The sequence below is a fragment of the Sander vitreus genome, chromosome 18 (assembly GCF_031162955.1).
Source record: "Sander vitreus isolate 19-12246 chromosome 18, sanVit1, whole genome shotgun sequence".
Lineage (NCBI taxonomy): Eukaryota > Metazoa > Chordata > Actinopteri > Perciformes > Percidae > Sander > Sander vitreus.
Window position 1 is genome coordinate 6,991,355 of NC_135872.1, and position 20,764 is coordinate 7,012,118.

Here is a 20,764-nt window from a genome sequence, read left to right on the forward strand (position 1 = left end):
TAACTCTGTCCGACGGCCCCACCGGTAGCTTAGCCTAGCACAGATCCTGGACGTAACAGGTTCCAACTAGCCTACTACTCCAAATAAGTGACAAAATAACGCCAACATGTTCCTATTTACATGTTGTGACTTGTATAGTCACAGCATGTACAAATAACAAGGTCACATGAGACACAGCCATCTTCTAACCGTATATAAACTGGGAACTATATTCTCAGAAAGGCGAAGCACTGCTACTTCTGCTACTTGGGCGAAGTGATATGCTTGCAGCACCTGAGAAGCCCCGAGCAGAGAGTAGCAATGCTTCGCCTTTCTGAGAATATAGTTCCCAGTTTATATACGGTTAGAAGATGGCTGTAGATCAGGTGGGGCCTTCGGACAGAGTTACAACACGCACGGAGATGAGAAGGGTATGTATGGATTTATCTAACTCTGGGGGTTACGGTGAATAAGCTAAGCTAAGTCCCAATAAGTCAGCGTTCCTTTAAAGGGAATGGGAGATGACACTCTGATAGGTTTATTGCATGTTACGCCCAAAACACACCTATGAATTAATGAAGACACTAAGTACAACCCTTTTGAACCATGCGCCTGGCGCATGGACCCTTTTTTCCGCTGTCAAACTAGCAAAAGTGGATTTGGACACGCCCTAAACGCACCTGCGCCATGCGCTTCACGCCGTGTGCTTAGATCGTTAAAATAGGGCCCTCAGAATTCCTCATAGTGGCGACAGAAACTTCGCACTATAGCTTTAAGTGGAACAAATAGTGAAAGGCAATTTGCTCAAGATGATGTTTAACTGTATAAGTTAAACAAGTTAAAGCAGAATTCCGGCCAATTTTTACGTTAATCTTGATCGCTATAAATATAAATATGCGTGTACTTTCGTTTGAAAAAACCCTGACCCAAATCGGTGCAGGCAACACAGAGTAGCTGCAGCTACGTGTACAAGCTTCCGCTGAGCTAAAACGGCAGTTGTCAGGGCAAGTTTTAGAGTGCCTTTGTGCCTCTTAACAGACACAAATGCAATTAAAATGTCTGTGCAACATGAACAGGGCCCTAACGTGACAACAACATGCGTTTTCAACTCAGACATTGTTTTAATTCACCTACCCTGTCTCGATTCTGCTGGTAGCTAACTTGCCCTGTTAGCTGCTAGCTGCTAGCTGCCATCCGTGATAAGTGTGTTCAGCCAAAATATCACGCAGCAGTTCCGTGTGTATTTGTAGCTCAAGGATGCCGGACGGTTGGGCCTGCTAACGCGGCTAAAACTACCACACAAATAGACACTGCCAAGCCTCCTACAACACCAGATCGATCACACACAAAATGGATGAGGTACAAATACACACGGAACTGCTGCGTGATATTTTGACTGAACACACTTATCACGGACGGCAGCTAGCAGCTAACAGGGCGAGCTAGCTACCAGCAGAATCGAGACAGGGTAGGTGAATTAAAACAATGTCTGAGTTGAAAACGCATGTTGTCACGTTAGGGCCCTGTTCATGTTGCACAGACATTTTAATTGCATTTTGTGTCTGTTAAGAGGCACAAAGGCACTCTAAAACTTGCCCTGACAACTGCCGTTTTAGCTCAGTGGAAGCTTGTACACGTAGCTGCAGCTACTCCGTGTTGCCTACACCGATTCGGGTCGGTTTTTTTTCAAACGAAAGTACACGCATATTTATAGCGATCAAGATTAACGTAAAAATTGGCCGGAATTCTCCGTTAAGATGGAGGGTAGTGTGTGTGTGTGTGTGTGTGTGTGTGTGTGTGTGTGTATTGGGTGGGCGTGGGGCAAAGCTGCCAGGTCAGTGTGAATGGGACAGTCTGTGGTTTCCCCTGCTGTCGTACAGTCTGTTTGATGTATTCGGCCCGTTTTTTGCTTGCTGTAGGTACTTTTTGGGTGGCTATAAAAAGCCTCGTTAAGCATCTAAAAAACGCTCTATAGTCAAAATGCATTATAAGGTGGGTGGTTTACATTTCCTGACAGAGCAGCGACATAGAGCATCTGCCTGGGACTTTATATTTCTTCTCTCTCCTGCTTCAGTCATCACACACTTGTTAAATGTGTGTGATTGATTGGAATCTTTATGTATATGTATGTATTTTATAACTGTCGTGGCTGTGTTCATGCCCCTGTACCTCTAAAAAGCGGGAGATGTCCCGTTTGTCGCTGACTCCCATAGCGACCACATTCTCAAACAGCCAGTAGAACGGACGCTCGTCGCCTGCTTTTGGTCGAGCCTCGTGCAGCAGACGGTAAAACTCGAAAAACAACCGGCCGGTTCCCTCTGCGGGAAAAGAGAGAAAGTTCAGGGTCCATATTTCATTTCACACGAAGAACATTCAGTGCCTCTGAGCATTTGTGGTATTAATATTTAATTTCACTTGGTCCCTTCAAGTTTTTTAATTTACTCTGGTGGGACTGTCAACCCAGACAGATTTGAAGATGGCTTCTTACCAAAAAGGCCTTTCCTTGCAGGGTTGACTATGGAGAGGTCGTTGCAGGGGCTTCCTCCTATTACCAGGTCAAATGGTCCCCACTCTTCGATCTAACAGCATGAGCACAGAAAGAAGGGTTAAAAAGCAGTTTGAAGAAGTAGAACAATCAAAAACAATCAACTAGCATGTAAGAAGAAATTTACAAATTTACACATAATGCATCTTGTGTGTTTTGATGTGTGAATGTCTCCACAATGTTACACATGACAATTTATTCAGCCTTGAATCCTAGAAACAAAGTTTCACTTACATGTTTGTGTGTTACGTTGCGTACGTCACCCACGTACATGATGCGACCCTGGTGTCGGACCATGCCGACAGTGATGGAGTCCTCACACACCTCAGAAGCCACGTACTTGTCAACCTGCATGCCTAAATCCTTCAGCACCAACAGACCTTAGTGCGCGCACACACACACACACACACACACACACACACACACACACACACACACACACACACACACACACACACACACACACATTCATTTGGTTAAATAAAGATTAAAAACGGTGGGAGCATTCACTGCAAAAATAACTACTTTACTCTAGCATTGAGACCAAAAACAATTACTTTTCCTCAAAGTTTCTATTACAGTCTCACAGACATCTAGAGCTGAAATGATTAGTTGAATGATTGATTAGTTTATTGACAGAAAATTAGCCAGCAACAACCTTTTAATAAATCAATAATTTAAGTCATTTATTCGATAAAAATTCTCCAGTTCTAGCCTCTCTCTCGGCCTTGGAAACTTGTGCTGGGGACATTTTCAATGTTTTCTTTAATGGTATTAGGTTGTCAGGTGTCACCAGGGGTTTACCATCTTGGTTTAGCGTGTATGCTAACTTTTGCCAATTAGCACTAAACATAAAGATCAGCTGAGGATGTACGGGAATGTCAATCCAGTTTTGGAAGAATTATGTCACAAACCAGAGTATTAGACACATTTAAGTGATGATGCTAAATTAACTTTTAGGACAATGCATCCAATAGTTGTAGATATATTTCAGTCTGGACAAAAAGCGGTGGACTGACAGACAATCAGTAGATTAATTCGATAATGAATATAATCATGCTCCACATATGTACCTGTGGCAATGCCGTCAAACAGGGAGAGAACTCGGATTGGTTTCCTCTTCTCTGCTGCAACTGGAGGATACAACTTGGCTGGCTCCTAAAAGAGAGAATTAAAAGGAAGAAAAGACATTGATGAAAAGGGGTAGGACCCGAAAAAGCATTTTGCTTCTTCCTACTCCTTTTTGGACAAGAGTATTTATTTATTTGGCTTATTCTTGCTTTTATATATACTTATTTACTTTTGTGTCTTGAATTTAAAGTTTTTTTGTTTATTCTTTTTTATGTTGTTCGAATTCATTTAAAACAAGATTAGATACATTTTAAGCTTTACAGTATGTAGAGAGAGCTGCACATAACCCATCAGCTTTATTCATGATGATGATCTGATCTTTTGGCACGAAGTCTGGCTGAAGAACATCAATAATTGAATGTGAACATGTTCTGTTTTGATGTGTTTTGGCCTCCATGGATAATTTAGAGCTGACGAGCCCGAGAACAGAAGCATCACTGATCTCCAGATATTTTCCCGTTTAACTGTGATGTATTTCAGCAAGGTTATGATAGCAGATTAGATTAGGATGGCAAATATATCAAATTTACGACAACTAATTGACTTATAGCCCGTTGTCAGGACTAGGTTGGTATAATGGGTAATTGTAGAAGGAATGGAGTATAGTATAGTACAGAAGTACAGGTCAATATAGAAGTAGGAGAGTCTGGAGTGTGTCACCAGATATGAAGTATGATAAGCAGACACGTTGTTAAATGATATCAATAATGGAAATAGAAATTATTTCTATTTTTAACCATTATTTTAAAAACGAATTTGACGCATACCACATAACTCTAATGTTCCTGGAAACATGATGATACCTGCTGGGGAACCTTTGTCACATTCAGTGGTACGTTTGCTCAAGTACTGTACTTTAATTAGTACACATTATGCTACTTTAAACTTCTACTGCCCTACAATTTGGAAGACAATATTGTACTTTTTACTCTACTACATTTATTTGTTAACTTTAGTTTGTAGTTACTTTGCAGATTTAAATTATTAATACTCCGCCTGCTGCAACATTAAAGTCATTCTGCATAATGAGCCCTTTTTAATGTTGGTACTATAGCTAGTATATTGCGATGATAAAACAGTATTTCTACCTAAGTAAGATATTGAATGCAGGACTTTTACTTGTAACAGAGTATTTCTACACTGACAAAGAAAAAAATTGAAATAGTTTTTCCACTCTCTTAAAAAGAAGGCAATTTAATTAGCATTTTTATAATGTATCAATATATAAGAGATTTCTTTGAAAAACATAAAACTTGTTAACTATTCTAGGGACACACTCCTTACTCCATATTTAAGTAGGCTTTATCTGCATTGATGTAATTCATCATTAAACTTTGTGGATGCAAATTACAATCATATCTATACTGTACTACTATAAACAGTATCGTGAACTCCTTTTCAAGAAAACTGTTATCTTTATAATAATTTAATATGTGTTATATATTGTATAGTCTATATCCACGACGTTCCACTTCCGGGATTGCTCCGTTGCCACCGGAAATTACGCCTGATGTCACCCTTTTCAGCCAGATGTCCGTTACCTTCCGCTTTCTTTGTGTTGGCATTTTAAACTCCGGTGGATTTCTGAGGACTATGATTAACTGCTCCTCAGATCTCTGCAGGGTAAATCCAGACAGCTAGCTAGACTATCTGTCCAATCTGAGTTTTCTGTTGCACGACTAAAACAACTTTTAAACGTACACACGTTCCACCAAAACAAGTTCCCAAGACGATTGTGATTGGTTTAAAGAAATGCCAATAAACCATCCCGGAATGCTGTGTGGCCTAGCCAGACCCTCCTTTGCAGCGCTGTCGAGGAAGATCTGGCAAAGCGTGACTATATATTGTATAAAGAGCAGGAATTAAATGAATGGAAACAAGGCAACTGTCAGACTCACAAAGTCCTGTTCATGGTTGTTGGCAAAGAAGTGTTGTAGTCTGCAGGGCCAGTCGTCCCGTCGCCGCAGTAACCCGTAGGCGGTCCGGGACCCACACATGTAGCAGTTCCACGGGTCTTCTTTGATGGCTGCCGCTGCCGAGCCGGCTCCGACCAACAGGTCCACACACTCCACACAGAAACACCTGCGTGCACACACACACACACACACACACACACACACACACACACACACACACACACACACACACACACACACACACACACACACACACACACTATGAGACCTGTGTATTTATTACTGCTTATGATTTTGTAATTTTCTTTTTACAAATATCCATAAATTATTTTGTGGACTGATCTTCTAATTTCGCTAGATAATATTTCCTTACATAGTAGGTGGTGCTTTGTGCTCAGTATCTGAAGCAGTTTTGGGATGATGTTTATTATCATGACTCAATTAATGCAATGTAACTGTAAAGTATATGAAATGTACTTTTTTTTAGCGTACTTGTATTTCCATTTATGCTACTTCATACTTCTTATCCATTACACTTTGGAAGCCAATATTGTACTTTTTACTCCACTACATTTACAAACTACACAACATTTGTTACTTTGCAGGTTATTAATACAAAATATAAATCAACTAACAAATTATGATATTTTATGTATTAAGCTACCCAGCAGTACCCAAAAGTGCTTTTACTTTTGGTACTTTAAGTATATGTTGATGCTAATACTTTTGTACTTAAGTAAGATTTTTAATGTAGGACTTTCACTTGTAACAGAGTATTTTAACAATGTAGTATTGCTACTAAGGTATGAGAACTTCTTCCACTGCATGACTCCCAATATCTAATGTGTTGAGCTGTTGAATGTGTGCAGAGATGAGGTCAGCGCCTGGTTGTCAAAATAAACTGTATATTTACATAAATAAATCGGCTCCACATGAATCGGCTGACTCAATTGCCAATGAAAGGAGCCATACATCCCATTTTGACATTTATGGGTAAATTGTTTGTGTCGATGTGAAATCCAAAACCTTGTCCTGGCCACAAGTAGAAGCTGCTTGCCAATCCCAAACCCGACAGTGTTTATATACAGTTTTATACTGACCTACAGCAGTTGTTGTTGCCACACATGAGCACCTCCCTTCCTCCACAGCAGATGGTGCAGTAGGACTGGTAGCCGTCATCGTCGTACTGGTAGGCGCACTCCAGGAACGAGTTCTGCCAGAGAAACAAAACAGAATCAGAAGAGAGGCACAGATGGAGTGTGTCTATGTTGTCTATGAAATCTGGTGTTTCTACTGTTTCCATGTGTCTGTGTAATACTGTATCACAGGCGTCACCAATATTCAACAAGATTGTATTGCTTTCAAAGTGCAACTTCCACAGGAGCTGAGACATGTGTTGTTCTAATGTTTTGTTGAAGTTGAAAGTAAAATATTCTCTGGTTTCGGCTTCTCAAATGTGAGGATTTAAGACTTTTCTCTGTTTTATATCTTTGTGATTTGAATATATTTAGCATTTTTGGCTGTCGGACTAACAAATCAAACAATCTGAAGAGGTCACCGTGGGCTAGGGAAAATTATGTCGGACATTTTTCGCAATTTTTTACAGACAAAATGCATAATCTGTTAATTAAAAATAAAAATAGTCGGATTTCGTAGTCGTAATTAGTTGTAGCCTTAGTCTGTATGCAGATAGTGTTTGGTACATGTATTTAACTTCCTGTGTGTATCAATATATCCATTATTACTAGGGCTGGGGTGATGCATTTGAAATTAATGTCATAATACCAATAAGAAAATGTTTCCAATATCAATATGACGATGTAAAATCATCAAACTGATGTTTAATATAATTAACAGTTTTACGCATGATACTTCAGTAACTCACTTTGTTTTTGACTGTAATTTGCTGGATTTATTTATTTGGACAAAAAAAAAATTGTAAAAATGTTTTTGTAAAATAATTTTGTAAAATCACCTGACAATATGATTGTATCAATTTCACACAATTCCATGATAATAATGTTGAATTGTCGCCCAACCCAAAGTGCATTCAGATGATCAAAGGTTTCTTACTTTGCAGCCCTGACACATTGCTCCTAAGAAGAGAGGATGCTCCAGAGAGACGTTGAGGCTTCCACAGGAGATGCAGATATCTGAACAAACACAGATATGATCACAATATTATATTTAACACTTTGTTTAGCCCTTTGATTACATCAATGGAGGCATTAAAAGGTACAAGTAAGAATTTGACTGCCCCAAATAACTACAATGTACTTATGATCAATAACAAAGACTCAATAATTACTTTTAGGTGCTTTGATTTATAACTTCCCATCTTATAATCTATTTTGGATGTCCTTACTCCAGTCCACCAGTGAATTATTCGGCTGCTGATCTCTTGCTGCATAAATGAATAGGCTAAATGCCAAAAATGTAAGCAAGAACAAAACTGAGCTACAGAAACACTTGGAACAGCTGTACACTGAAACTCAATTTAGGCGCTGCTCTCTTTGACTGATGCAAAATGTGTTAAATGGACCCTAATTGGCCTTATATCTGTATTAAACAGGAACAAAACAACTTATAATGTGATAACAGTGAATAAACAAGGTTAATAACATTTCAAGATGCAATCAAAGTTATCCTCTGTATTGGCTGAGAATGGAGAGAAAAAACTCTGTATGTATTGTGATGGCAATGACATTTTGTTTGCAAAAGATTATTGCTCCAGAGAGATAATATTTTCTTCAATAATGATGTAGGACTTATATTGAATGGTTTTACACCTTTCCAACCCATTTAAATGGATATTATATTAAGGTTTTGACAAATCGTGATTGTTAACACTATTTAACAGCCATTAAAATATTACTTGTAACAAGGGGCAGGTGATGAGAATGAATTTTTAATCAACTCTATAGCCAGTAAACCTTGAGTAAACACACTGTATAAAATATTTGTGTAAGTCAAAGGCTGAATGCTTGAAAAAAAACGTTTACCTTCTATGTTCCTGGTCTTCTTTTTGACCTCACATATGAGTCTCTCTGTATCAAAGAAATACGTAAGAACACATCAACACACCATTTTGATACCGGTACCAAGAATTCGTAAAAACAAAACATAGTCAGTCATATATATATATATATATATATATATATATATATATATATATATATATATATATATATATATATATATATATATATTTGTAGGTTCATTTTTGAAATACAAGTTTACCTCTGGTCCCTTCGTCAATCACCTCCCTGATCTTTGCTTTTTCAGCTGAGTTCTTGCGTGGTTTCTTGGCGGGTGGAGGCGTGTACGCTGCCTCAGGTTCCGCCCACATCTCTGGGTACACTTCCTTATATGGATTTTGTTCCTCTGTGGCGATATAAGAACATTGGTCTTTAATATCATATGGGAGTCACAATGACTGTGTGATGTTGGAGAAATAAGACACTGGACAGTTCACACACCTGAACACATCTTAATTTCCTACAACCCCTGTTCCAATTTGAGGGGGGGATGTGTTCATCCCCATAAATGTTATATTAAATTAAATGTGTGTATACCCTCTGGAGGTTCCAGTGATTGTGGACCATTGGGTGGGAAGCCGGTCATGGCCCACTCTATCATCTGTCTGGTTTGAATGTCCACCCCCTCTGCATCATCGCTTGTATCACAGGAAGGAACTGGCCTCCCCGCCCGTACACTGGCCACCTAGACACAAAATAAACACACAGTTCAGTACACAAACAGTAAAAACACGATAAGTAGGAAGGATAAATACGGTAATTATGGCTGTACATGAAGTAGCAAAGTGAAAAATAAGTGCAGGTTTTAGTCTATAAATCCTTCATTGCTTGTTTATAATTTTATGGAAATTCAAGTGAATGATAACCTGCCATGGAAGAAGTAAATGACCATGTGTTCTGTATTATTTGCTTAAAACTAAGCATTGCTGGATCGAAAAAATACCCACAAAAATATGAGATGTACCCACATGTGCCCACTTATAAATTGTGGGCAGAGCTAGATGAGAACAACACCTCCACAAATGCAAATGCAGATCTTGTTTCATAAGAAACGAATGAGTAAAATATGACCTTTCGAACCTGCACATTTTTATATTGTTTTTTTAGAAGTTGGATTTTATCCAGAGAGAAATGCAATAAGTTTAGCAACAGAAAAATACAATTATCAGCCCTCAAAAATGACTCAGGGTGGGTTACCTGCAGAGCCTCGAAGATGGCTTTCCGGTACATGGACTGTTTGTTATAGGTGGGCTGGTGGAAGGCAGATGAGAAAGAGCTCAGAAGCATCAGCTTCTCCACACAAACCTGTAAAACAAAGAAATTCTAATGAAAAAGGAAGAGCCAGAAATTATTGGAGAAAAAACTGGTTAAACAGATTCTCAACAAGTCCTTGAAATCCTTAATTAAGGATATTTTATGTGCCACAGGAATGACGTATCTTTTTAGGAAATATGTCTCAAAAGGCAAAGGGCCTTGGTGCAGGATGGTTTCTGTCTCATGGTTTTTTTTTTAAGATAATTTTTTGGGCTTTTTCCGCCATAATTTGATGGACAGCCAGGTGAGAAAGGGGAGAGAGAGGGGGAAGACATGCAGGAAATTGTCACAGGTCGGATTTGAAACCTGGACCTTTGCGTCGAGGCATAAACCTCTCAGTATACAGTGCTGCTCATAAGTATACATACCCACGCTAAAGTTGACTAAAAAGAGGAATAAAAAATCATCTTTTGGAAATTGATCTTAATGCCTTAATTAAAAAAAATGGAAAAATCCAATCCAATTGGCATGGTTTTATTTCAGTTAGCCTAATAGCTAACTGAGATAAGAGCCATATCAATGCAAATCAAACCAGCTATTAGACTAACTGAAATAAAACCATGGCAATCTCTAGGTATGGTGAAGGGGATGTGATGATGTGGGGGGCTATTTTAATTCCAAAGGCCAAGGGAACTTTATCAGGATCATAGTATCCTGGATCCATGAAATAACTGGCCTTTAAAAATAAACATCTGCCTGCCTCTATGGGAATTTAACATAGGGGTATGCATAATTATGGCCCCTGAATTTTAAGGAAGAACATTTATTTTTTAACAATACATTATTCATTCACAAAAAAAATTAGTGTCCTTAAAAGGTCGGATTTTTCCTCATTTTTTTAATTAAGGCATTAAGATAAATTTCCAAAAGATGATTTTTGTATTCCTCTTTTTAGTCAACTTTAGCATGGGTATGAATACTTATGAGCACTGTATGTGTGCCTGCTCTATCACTGAGCCAACCCGGCCACATCTCATGGGGGTTTCTAATTTCAAAATGAAATAAGGCAAAATGAAAAGGAAAAATCTTGTATCAAATCAAAGTAAAGAACCATATTTACTTTCCTAAGTTTCTGCTAAGAATAAATGAAGTGTAAAATTGATCTTTCCACACTAAGATGTTAACAACAGAATAAAAGTAACATTTATGTGAAAAGCTTTTACATGCTTTAACTGGGACAGTATTCTGGTGTCTATAAAAGCATAACATTGAAATAGTGGGGCTCGGCGTGTTAAAATCATACTATTGCATGAATAAACCTAAAAACTGTAACTACAACAACAGACATTCTCCCTTAACTCTTTGTGGGAGAACTTTCTGAGAATCTGTTGTGACTCAGATGGAGATTAAACACACATTTTACCAGCATTCAATCATTTTATTTAGGGGTTCCTAAATAAAACTACTCACCACAGAGAACTTTCCGTCTCCAAACCACATCACCCAGCGAGTTCCGTCTGCAGCTCGACTTCGGCCGCTCATCAACCAGGAAACAATCCTGCCGGGCCACCAAGAGAAACCTCGCAGCTTCCCAAACACCAGAACACCAATGCCAAAACCTCGGCCATCCTGTTAGCACACAGAAAACAAGTCCGGTTTCAATCTGCACTCATGATATAAGATGATACATACATTCAGCAGCTAATGAATAGGGCAAATCTTCTATGTTCCAATAATAACACATATACAACTTACAATAATGTCTCAAGTAATGTAAATATAGTTTGCAACACATTAAACACAGCTACAAACTAAAACATTTACAGAATTTTAGTGTCTAATTTTTATTGTTGTAATAAAAGGAAATAGGCCTAAAATGGAATATTTTGTGCTTTGACTATGTTTGGCCTTGAGAGATTGTTGTACCTTTACTTTATTACATCAGCCATTCATCTCTGGACCTCTCCCAAATGTTGCTTTAAAACACAATTTATTGGTTCAGTTTCTACAAGTAAAGCAATGAGTAAAATATGTTATTTCTATGAAGTCCCTGAACTCCGGAAAGACTATATTCATCTTGTGTGCACATGATAGTAACTTGGGGTCACAAATTATTACTTTGTGTGTACAAGATTAAAAAAAAATATATATTTTTTTTGGGACTTCTGGGGCTTTGTACATTTTCTCCACTGGTGAACTCTTAACATATGCATCTTACATTGATTTATTAGATTACATAAATAGTAATTTTTCATCCATTAATCATCTTACCTGGTACTCTATCTCCCTGGGCGGGGGCCGTTCTCCCCTAGCAACTGGCTCCGGTGTCACGGCAACCGTCGGCGAGGCGGGGGCTGTTTGTTGTTGTGAATGGGGAGGGGCAGGGCTGGCTGACTCCTCTTTTTGAAAGTCGCCTTCTGATAGGTTGTCCATCATGCTCATCTCCGCCTCTCTGTACGCACGCCGCTCTGCCTGTGAGGGAAGAACAGAGACCATTTTATTTTTATTTTTTTATTTTTATTTGAACATGTGTCTGTTATTTTCACCTTGCTGTGTTGTATATCTATCCTTGTATCATGGTTGGACCTGTTCTGAAATCTATTTGACGCCATGCTAAGGTAAAGTTAACTACAGCAAAAAACAATAAAAGGCTACACAAGCATGGCTACCATGGGACTAGCACTCAAGCTTAATAGGCTATAATTCCCCATTAATCATCTAAGAGCTAATTGAAAATTTGAAAAAAAAACACACTGACTTTCATTTCAAGTGGTTTCTATTAATTCTGTTATTCTCTAATGTGGAACTTATTTCCTAAACAAACTCTTGCTGTGGGAACACTCATTTGGCATTTCTTTACTTATCTGTGGTAATTACAAGGCAAACAAATGTCCTTGTTATACTACTAACTCCTGCACTATGTCACTTTTGCCTACACTCACTACACTCCACCATTTATAGCTGACTCTTTGTCAAATTTTTCTTTTGGGGAAGACGCCCCCACATGCATGACTTAGCCTCCTCCTACACCAGAGCTGATACAGTTAGATAACAAATAGATAATAGATTACTCATTTTTTTATTCTGCATGTGAGTGTGGTATGGTATCCAGTTGATATCCAATATTCTTCCTAACGCAGATTATGGGACAAAGTTTTAATTTTTTTGTGTTTTAATAGCTATTTAAATTCTAGTTTATTTACTTTGCAACTATTTGCAATATCTGGTTAAACGTTAAATTGCATTTCGTTGTACTGGTACTTACTGTGTACAGCGTGCAATGAATCTAATTTAATCTAATGTACAGTATGTAAACAGTCAACTGCATCATAGCTGTCAGTTTATCCGCAGGTATGTGTTTTAATTAGATGCCAACATTATGCCGACATATGATCATCAAACCTACATGTGTAAAGGATGAGGTAAAGGCAAAGTTTCAACACTGAATAATCATTTTGTATCTATTGTAACTATCATATCAGCTCCAGTCTGTCTTCACTACATGTTACTGTCATTGATCGTGTCTGACTTAATGCCTGCTGAGGGCATCGTCCCCTCATATGTTCATCTATCATCACCTTTTTGTTTTACTCCTGTTGCTCTACAGGCACAAACGCTGTCTTTCAAGGAGGTCCTATATAATTTAGGATTTACGTGGGTCTTTCCAGCTAATGTAGTGGCTGCTCTAGATCAAGGCCTCAGTGCCCCCGGCTGTAGGAACAGTCCTTTAATTGTTCCTCTAAACAGGAAGTGAGTGGGGAGAAAGGGCGCGGTTAGGGGGAAGTTCAATGGGTTCAGGAGAGAGACAGAGAGAAGAGTAAATAGGATTATATTATAAGACTGAGGAATAAAATACAGATGGAAAGACAGTGGAGCATGTTCAGTGGAAGATAAGAAGACAGAGAGAAGATGCAGCGCAAAGTAAACTCTGTTTTTCTACAACTATCACTAATTGTTATACTGCAATACTGTTTTGACCTAGTGTATCAATAGTGCAATACTACAGTAAGCTCTGATAAGCAGTAATAGCCATCAGTAATAGAAGATAAGAAGATTGCTTGTTTTAACTGTAAGGTGTCCTTGAGTGCTATGAAAGGTGCCCATAAATAAAATGTATTATTATTATTATTATTATTATTATTATTATTATTATAAAAGTCACCGTACTGCTGATATTTTTTTGTTTGACAAGCGATATCTGGGAAATCCGATGTAGAAACACAGCAGCAGTTTAATTTAACAAATAATCATGACCTCACTGGTTATTACACTGCAAGAATCTCACTGTGGCCCAGATGTAGCCTGGTTGACACCAGACCCTTCTCAGTTGTAACTGAGAGTGGGTCTGGGCAAGCTTCATTCACAGCTCATTTCCAAAGGGGCATCACCAACGGACGCCACTCAAATGCCTCTGGGCGCAATTAGATAGTCCTTCAACCAATCAGACCAACGATCCGGGTGATGTAGCAGCGACAGCGGCATCAACGGGTTGCTGCGCTTCGGTGGCCGTCATTTTGAATGTAAATGCCGGAAGTTCGTCAGGGTTTTCCCAGGCTAGCCCAGATGTAAAATCCCACGACTCCTCCAGATCATTTCCATAACCTAAAAACATTCTTCTTCAATACTGGAGAAAACCAATTTGTTTCCAGTCTAGCTAAGACTGAAAACCACCATCTAATGTATTGAATGTGTGAAACAATTCCTCCAGAAAGGAAGAAATAAACATGGGAGGAAGGGCAGCGATGGTGGCATAAATTCAAGTGGAAGTGAGACAGTAAAAGTGAGAGTGTCGGGTCTTGACAGTTCTCTCCTCTGTTTGACCCTGATGTCACAAGTTCACTTTTCCTCCGCTTCTGTTGACCTTTGACCTCATAAAATCCTAATCAGCCTGTTACATGGATCATAGACAGACCACACACACAAACACACTGACCAACACACACACACACACACACACACACACACACACACACACACACACACACACACACACACACACACACACACACACACTTTAAGGTAAACTCCACATGTCTTCACTAGTTTCTAAAACATCTGGGATGCCTGAACGAGAAGTCTGGACTTTTACTTCCTACAACTAAACTGAAGTATCGGTGGGGATCAATACTTCATTCAAACTGTAAGCAGGTTTTGAGTATGTAGTGCGTTCAAACAGTGACAAAATGAAGTATACTCAAACTAGACAGTATGCATACTAAATATTACACTATATACAAACACTATTCTGACACAAGGAAATACACAAAGGAAATGGAGAAGCTGCTTACAGCTGGAAAATACTAAATGAATTGTGGATGGTGGTGAAATGAAACGGTTTGCGAAACAAAAAAGATCTTATTTTATAAAATAAAACTCACTACAACTTACAAATTACTATTTGTAAAGTTTAATTGACAATGACATCCCAAAGCCACAGATTGACTGAAGTCTGATTGGTTGTACATGTACTAACTGCTAAAACAGTGTACTATGAGGATTAGTATGTAGTATTTACTGTATAGAATCTGTTTATAGTAAGGAACTTACTTAACTTTTTGTTAGTGTATATTTTGCTTTGAAATTTTCAAGTTGTATGCTGCATGTATTTCCCATTTTGGAAGTCTTTTATGTTGCTAATATTTGATTTTGATTCATTTTAGAATTCATTTTCATTTAAGACTTAAAATCAGCATTGCAATTGCTGATTAGCTTTTGTACAGCTTCATTACACAATGGATGTTTTTTTTTTAGATATTTATATTTGAATGTATTTATTACCAATTCCACATTTTTTTTAAACATAGATTTTTGTTATAGATTTTGTTTTAACATATAGAGTTGTTACTCTTGAACTTGTTACTGTAGCTGTGTTGCCTTTGTGGGGATAGATAGTTGTATTAAATTGAATTGCATTGAACACATCTTACTATTTTCTTATTTATACTTTTCATTGATGTATTAGTAAATATAGTATTTTTCTACATCAAGGACCACATTTTCCTGCAGCAATCATTTGAGTTTCACCTCATCTCACCCAAACGTGGTTGTTGTTGTTGTGAAGGGAACTTGATCATTTCTGTCAGTATCCAGACCGGATCATCTCATTAGAAGACTTGGACGTGACTCGTGTTGCTATGAGATATCATTCAAAAATCCTGCCTACTGAATGAAACTGTGTTTGTTGCCTAGCAACATCAGCTGATTGAAACACTCCATCAGAAAGCTTTGCTGCTTTCAGGGATGCGGATGACTCACTGATGACAGACAAATTTGTATTCATCTGCTCAGGTTTCTGTGGTCTGAAATAAACTCAAAAGGGTCAGCTTCATGCAATCAAAAAAAGAAAAAGAAAAACAGCATGCTGCTCTTATTACTACTGTCTGATTATATTTAAATTGCTGTAAAATTATACATTTTTCAGTATCAATAACAATTTTAGATGCATTAACAAAAATAGTGTCTATAATGAACTGTAACTATTTTTTTGCCTTTTTAAAATGTTTCTAATTAGAATAAAAAGAAATTGTGTCCCTCCTACTGAGAATGAATATTCTGAACACTAAGCTGGAGAATGAGTGAGATTTTAAATCACCTACTAATCTATAAAAAGTACAGTAATTAGGACAGTTGACATAATTTAAACTGGAAGGCTTCAACTCTTGTGCTAAGGTGCAGAATGTTTTCTGGTTTAAACATTAAGTCTGCTGCCAAAGGTCATGTTGTGTTTGCTACCAGTTAGGGGTACTGAGCAGACAATTAAAACTACTTGTTATAAACAAAGCTTCAGATTCGCACAATCCAACAAAAGGACACACAGAGTAAAAGTCAGACATACTGTATGTAGCTGTAACATACGCAAAGTATTAGCACCCGCAAAGGCTGGCTGCCACCTTTAATCAAGTCTGTTTGATAAAGACTGACTTGTGCAAAATCAGATAGACATAGAGCCAAAATTACAGGCAACCATGCTCAACCGTTGCCTGATACTGCCAACTGTTCAGCTAAACACATTACCTACCAGCATTTGACATATTACAACCACTTAGTGCATGCTTTATATAATTATTTCCACTGTGTGCACTTTTGCTAATTTGTGCACATCAGAGGCTTTTGTGTTTGCCTTAAAACTCACTTAATAAATACTATTATTTATTAATGAAACATTATAAAGAGCATAGCAGACTTAAATAACTAGAAAACAGAATGATAACTGCATTTGAGGGATTATTCAAATCAGTTTAAAATGTGTTTTAGAAAGGACTGTGCAGAGAAACAGTTTATATTTGTACTAGAGCCCAACAATACTGTATACTATACATTGATATTTAATAGGTGAAATAATAATGACTTATATTTTTAGTTGACAACATAAACAAAAAGATGATAAGATTCACTTTAATTTGATTCTTCTTTTCTTGGGTTATTATTCTATATTAAAATTTTATGGTGAAAATTTGAGCGTACTGTATCTTTGGCATTTGGCAATATCTTGTTTCATATTTCTGCCAACATTTGCGCAAATACCAATTTAACGGTGAGCAGCTAAAATCGGCGGATATTTTCAGTCGTGCCAATTTGTACCACAAAAGCACTAACATGCAGATATCTTGCATGTCTCACATAGTATGAAACATGCAGAGGCATATACAAGTTTTTCTTTGCTGAAATAGATAAAAGCGATCTATGAAAATCAAAGCATGCAAAAGAAAACAGCAGCATTTGAGGGACAAATAAAGGCTGCAGGGGGCAGAAAGACAGAGAGGTTGTAATGTTGTGAGTTACAACTGTGAACTTTGATATACCCCGTGGCCTGGTCAGTGTTTTCACTCTTAGTGCCGCCCCCTTGACCTTTGACCCCTCACCCCATGACCTCGCCAATGAGCCATTTCTTAAAACCACACCCCCCTTTATAAGCGTGACTGACCCTGACCTCGAGATGAACCCAACATTGCTCAACACATACACGCACACACACACACACACACACACACACACACACACACACACACACACACACATTAAGGGCGCAGTAAAGACCCTCTTTCACACTAGCAAGTGACTGCTCTTTCATTAGCATCGATCGCAGCAATGGAACATGTTAAGAAAGACAATCAATGATTTTCGATGACCAGGGGGTCTCTTATAATGAAATGAACCAAACAACATTTGTCTGATGAATGTTTAAGGACAATACCAACATGTCTGACCTAATAGTAACGTAATGATTTGGTAGCTTGGTGTTATATTCTAATTATTAACATATTAGGAAGCCATTTACGTGCATTTCCAAACAGTGGGAATATTTTAAACCGGTAATCCAACCAAAGTGAACAGAAAAAAAATAACATTTTGTGATAAAATTCATCAAACAATGTGTGTCTGATGGCTGTTTTAAGTACAAACCATGCCTGGTGTTAACACTGCAGCGTAATAAGTTGGTGATTTGGTTAACATATTTAGTAATAATTTACACAGCTTTTTTATCAAAATCAACAAACAAGAAAACAGAAAAAGAAATAAATAATTTCTCTTGTCGTAAAAAGGGCCTTAACAACAAGTGTCTCATGGCTGTTTAAGGGCAATACCAACTCTGATGTTAAACATATGATGTTAAGCGTAATAATTTGATGGCCTGGTGGTGTTGTTCAAATATTGCCTCACTACTTATCACTTTTCTGGTAAGTAGAAGAGTGGAAAACGCTGCAAAATGTTGCTTCAACACCTCTCTTTAATGAGCAAATGGTGGAGGTAAACAGACAAAAGTGGCCACTTGGTCATGAAATAAAGAAATAAAAAATGCCTTTTTGCATCTGGACAACAACAAAGAATACGAAACCTGATGTAAACCGTGCATGAAGTACTTTTCAAAAATGATTTTTGTTAAAACCCAAACCCAAATAAATAAGAAATGTTTTTACTTCTGTATGTTATACTAGTAGTTCCCAAATTGGGGTCAGGAGCTCCACAAGTGTTAGTAAGATAAGTATGAGGGGTCTTAAGATGATTAACAGAAGATAAAAAATGTGGAAAAAACTTGCTTACTTTTCAGACCTCTAATCTTCTGCTTTTTTCTTGCAAACAACTGCATCATTTTACATTGTTGGGACTCTAAAACAAGGAATAAAATCTTTGGTTGAAGAGGTCACAACTGGTAGACATATTGTATGCAATCGATGACGAGGAGTCACATGTATAGGTTGTTTTGTTTTGTCACAAGCCAAAAAGGTTGGGGACCACTGTCCTTCTGTCCAGCTGTACCATGCTACATCCAGAAAAAAAATCAATGTTCCCTCACAGATCCTGAGTTAAAGCTGATAAATTTGGGCATGTCATTTTGTCAGAGCAACTCTAAAAAGGTTGGGGCGGGTGTTAGATGGTTTACATATTAAGGATTAATTTGCATGTCTTTGCTGGCAGTGGAAAAGTGGGAAACACATCTAACTTTTATCTGAGCTCCCATCTTCCTCCAAATAAACAGAAAGTAAACCAAAATGACCTCTGTTCAGTCTAATCAAACTCTCTTTCAGATGTTTAACTACTGAGATCTCCCATGTGTTCAAGCACGCAGCAGAAAGCCACCAGAAAGCATAAAAAAACTGAATTTAACACCATTTTACTTCAGCTAACATTAACACAAACTTGCCATGAAATAACTTTTTCGAAACAGCTGGCAACAAAGCATTCATTTCCTCACACACTGGCATTCTCTGCAACACGTGCACACATAGAAAAGAAAAGAAAATGACTTACAGGCTGGACATGGCAGCTCTGCAACTGCAACCCTTCCTCTCTGGCTCTCTTTCTCTCTGTCATTTTCTTCGTCTGTCTCCCTCTCTCACACCTCCTTCTCTTCTTCCTCTCTGTCTGTCTACACGGCTAAACTCGCCCTCAAGCCTTCTTTACCCTCTCCCTCGCTGCTGATTGGTCACAACAGTGAAGTGTGTGATTTACTGGCTCCTTCACCTAACAGATGTTTAGGTGAACTTCAACAGCACACAGACATGCGCAGCGAGCTGTGGTTTAGAGTTTTGTCTGGTAGCCCCGGGGGTTTAAGGGTGATGACGACACACACACACACACACACACACACACACACACACACACACACAAATCCAGGCTAGTGTTTACATGTGTGTGTATATGGGGTGTGTACATGCACTGAGGTCAAAGGTTAGGTAAGCCTCAGAGTTGAAAAGGCAATAGGATGTGTTAGGTTCATGACCTCACATACACACAGGCGTGCACACAAAAAAAGTATGCTTTACTGTGAAACCGATTTACACAGCACGTCACACGAGACAGTTTATAGTTACAGAAAGAAAAATAAAGTGAAACTGACTGAATGTCCATATACTAAATGTATGAAATAAAGAGGAACATTAACTCTTTTCTACTCTGATAATTAGGGGGAGGGGGGGGTTAGCTTCGGCGCGAGTAACGACTCTGGAGGCGTAGTGGGAGAGACAAAGTGTCTCCCCTGTGCTTTCTGACCACGGTGGGAAAGCTGTAGCAGGAAAAGTTAACCCTCTCCTCGATTGCATGTTGTTTATGGAGAAGGAGAACCCGTAAAATGAGTCGGGGGGGAATACGATGCTACGAAGCCACGGCTGAGCAGACCAATCACAGTTGTGGCGGTCTGCGTTGCTGCGACGTGCAATTACATTTTTTATTAGGTGCACGTCAGGCTACGGCGTAGGGTCCACATTTACACGTACCTACAGCGTGAAATTAACGCAGAAGCAAAAATTGGCCTTAACAATCACAAAAACCTATAACATATAAAGGTCGTTATGGTCCCAAAGTGGTCATAAAGCAACCAGAATTTAGCCTGGTTGACACCAGACCCTTCTCAGTTGTAACTGAGAGTGGGTCTGGGGAAGGTTCATTCATTTCCAAAGGGG

General features: G+C 38.4%; 1 protein-coding gene across 12 annotated transcripts in view; it reads right to left on the reverse strand.

Annotated features, from left to right (window-relative positions):
- Positions 1–20,764, reverse strand: part of dnmt3aa (DNA (cytosine-5-)-methyltransferase 3 alpha a) — a 57,295-nt gene that overhangs the window by 11,159 nt on the left and 25,372 nt on the right. For 11 of the 12 annotated variants that reach the window (XM_078274231.1, XM_078274228.1, XM_078274227.1 and 8 more), the window contains 13 exons: positions 12,135–12,335; positions 11,334–11,492; positions 9,807–9,914; positions 9,147–9,294; positions 8,812–8,955; positions 8,574–8,618; positions 7,645–7,724; positions 6,672–6,784; positions 5,554–5,737; positions 3,598–3,682; positions 2,759–2,904; positions 2,468–2,558; positions 2,149–2,297 (listed from right to left, as the gene is read on the reverse strand). In XM_078274231.1, the coding sequence (XP_078130357.1) occupies positions 2,149–2,297; positions 2,468–2,558; positions 2,759–2,904; positions 3,598–3,682; positions 5,554–5,737; positions 6,672–6,784; positions 7,645–7,724; positions 8,574–8,618; positions 8,812–8,955; positions 9,147–9,294; positions 9,807–9,914; positions 11,334–11,492; positions 12,135–12,335 (1,653 nt within the window). Of the gene's footprint in view, positions 1–2,148; positions 2,298–2,467; positions 2,559–2,758; positions 2,905–3,597; positions 3,683–5,553; positions 5,738–6,671; positions 6,785–7,644; positions 7,725–8,573; positions 8,619–8,811; positions 8,956–9,146; positions 9,295–9,806; positions 9,915–11,333; positions 11,493–12,134; positions 12,336–19,613; positions 19,709–20,764 lie in introns of those variants that run through there. The other variant, XM_078274235.1, reaches the window with a different exon arrangement.